The 2,500-nt window shown below is 49.2% G+C and overlaps 1 protein-coding gene across 1 annotated transcript in view; it reads right to left on the bottom strand.

The window, feature by feature from the left end:
• dlg1a (discs large MAGUK scaffold protein 1a) overlaps positions 1-538 on the bottom strand; it is a 44,135-nt gene extending 43,597 nt beyond the window's left edge. Inside the window, exon 1 of the mRNA XM_031574214.2 lies at positions 277-538. Coding sequence (XP_031430074.1) covers positions 277-282 — 6 coding nt within the window. The 5' untranslated portion in view covers positions 283-538. The remainder of the gene's footprint in view (positions 1-276) is intronic.
• Between the last annotated feature and the right edge of the window lie 1,962 nt (positions 539-2,500).

Genomic DNA, 2,500 nt, shown 5'->3' with positions numbered 1-2,500 from the left:
TTTGTTTAAAAGAACATGTGAGAGAGAGTGTATGCGTGTACGAGTTGTGCTGCAGTGTATTTGTGTGTGTGTGTGTGTGTGTCTACACTGTATATAACATAAGAAATTACCACCATATATTACTGAAGTCACCTCTTACACACTCAGGTGATAAGAGATTCTTGCAGTTGGAGCCAGGGAGTACAGCTGTGTGTGTGTGTCTGTGCATGTGCGTGTGCGTGTGAATATATATATATGTATATATTCATGTGTGTATGTGTGTGTGTGTGATCCTACCTTCATTGGTGAGATGTGTGAGTGGGAGACGTATCCATGGATGTTCTGGATCTGTGAGATGTTCTTCTCTGACACCTGCACCAGTTCAGGCCCAGTCCCTTGATCTGGCGCCCCCCTCTGGTGTGGGAGTGTGGAGCGTGGTGCTGGCGATGTACCATCTTCATCCTGATAACGGTACTTCTGCGGGGACAGGGGGGGAATGTTACAGTCTGTGTGGAGACTTCCAGCTGACAAACATCCAGCTGACCCCAAGCTAACCCTAACCCAAACCCCTAACCCCTAACCCCTAACCCTAACCCCTAACCCCTAATCCCTAATCCCTAATCCCTAATCCCTAACCCCTAACCCTAACCCCTAACCCCTAATCCCTAACCCCTAATCCCTAACCCCTAACCCTTAACCCCTAACCCCTAACCCCTAACCCCTATTCCCTATTCCCTAACCCCTAACCCCTAACACCAAACCCCAAACCCCTAACCCCCAACCCCTAATCCCTAACCCCTAACCCTAACCCCTAACCTGACACAGGCCTCTTAAATGTGACCAAAACCTGCAGCATCACACTGGGCTAACATTCACCAGATACAACAGATGATTCGCACTCACACACACACACACACACCCAAGAGCAGAACACACACACAGAGGAGGAGGAGAGAGAGAGGCAGAGTGAGAGACAGAGGGAGAGAGTGATGGACAGAGAGATAGACAGAGAGACTGGGGCAGAGAGAGAGTGATGACAGAAAAATTACAGTGATACAGAGATAGACTGAAAAAAAGTGACAGAGAGAGAGAGAGTGATAGAGAGAGAGAGTGATGGAGAGAGAGACAGACAGAGAAACAGATAGACAGAGAGAGTGATGGAGAGAGAGACAGACAGAAGACAGAGACATAGAGAGTGATGGAGAGAGAGATAGACAGAGAGTGAGTGATGGAGAGAGAGAGTGATAGAGAGGGTGACTGGTGAAGCAACTTGACCTCTGGGCTTAGAGTTTGACCTCTGCGCTCTGAGTGAGCCCGTATCAGTCAGGGGGGCAATACTGAGATACTCGTTACATTAGCTGCCCAACCTTAACCATAACATTAACCTGTGTCCTGCGTCCAGTCCTAACCCTAACCTGCGTCCAGCCACTGATCCAATGCCAAAAACCAAAATGGCATGCACATCGCGAGGCTCGATGTCTTACCAGATTTGTCTAAATTGATTGTTGATTTATCTGGTTGTTTCCTGCATGTTTGCCTGATTCAGCTGTGCAGACATCACATACAGCATGACGGACTTGCAGACAACAGCCCCCGACCAGAAGTGTCAAGTGTCAAGACAAAGGCGGGGGAGGTCTGCGTGCTAAGCTAAGGCTAAACCCACACCAGCCAGCGCTACCTGGCCAATGACTCTAAACAAAGCATTATGGGAAATGTAGTCTCTGCCGAACAAGTACACCCCCTCATCAAATAGTCAGACTGTCTCTCTGTGTTCCTGCTGCCCAAGTACACCCCCTCATCAAACAGCCATCAAACGTGTGAAAACCACAACGAGGAAAATCAAGGTGTGGCTGGAGGGTTAGTTACTGACTCCACTGTCCAGCACCAATTCCAGCACACAGACTGCCCATGCCAACACAGGCTCTCAGATTAACAGATGTTGTCCTGGATCACATCAACAGGTGTGTGGACAGACAGACAAACAACTTGAAATAAAAACTTCCCCAATCAGAAGCCCTGGATGAAAGGAGATGTTCGCCTCCTGCTCCAAGCAGGAGATGCAGCCTTTAGGCCTGAAGACCGGGAGGCTGCCAGGGCCAAGCTGAGGAGGGGGATCTCCCAGGCTAAACACTGTTACAAAGCACTCCATGTCCTCTGACCCCAGCGCATATGGCAAGGCATACAAACCACCACAGACATCAAACCGCAAGGTACTGTGGCCCCAATCAGCTCTCCCTTCATCCCCAACCAGCTCAACTACTTCTATGCTAAGTCAATTATCAATGAAATAAGGAGGTCATCTTCAAAGCAGATCTGGGGTTAGATCTGATGAACAGTGTCTCCACCTCAGATGTTTGCTGCACCAGGTGAACGGGTTAGAACCCCGCATCTCTGACTGAATACTGGCCACATGTGCAGAGCAGCTGGTTAGGTGTTAGGGGTTAGGTGTTAGGGGTTAAGGGTTAGGGGTTAGGTTTAGGGGTTAGGTTTAGGTGTTCAGGGTTAGGGGTTAAGGGTTAGG

The sequence above is a fragment of the Clupea harengus genome, chromosome 10, assembly GCF_900700415.2.
Source record: "Clupea harengus chromosome 10, Ch_v2.0.2, whole genome shotgun sequence".
NCBI classification, from domain to species: Eukaryota; Metazoa; Chordata; class Actinopteri; order Clupeiformes; family Clupeidae; genus Clupea; species Clupea harengus.
This window is presented reverse-complemented; position numbering and strand designations above follow the sequence as displayed.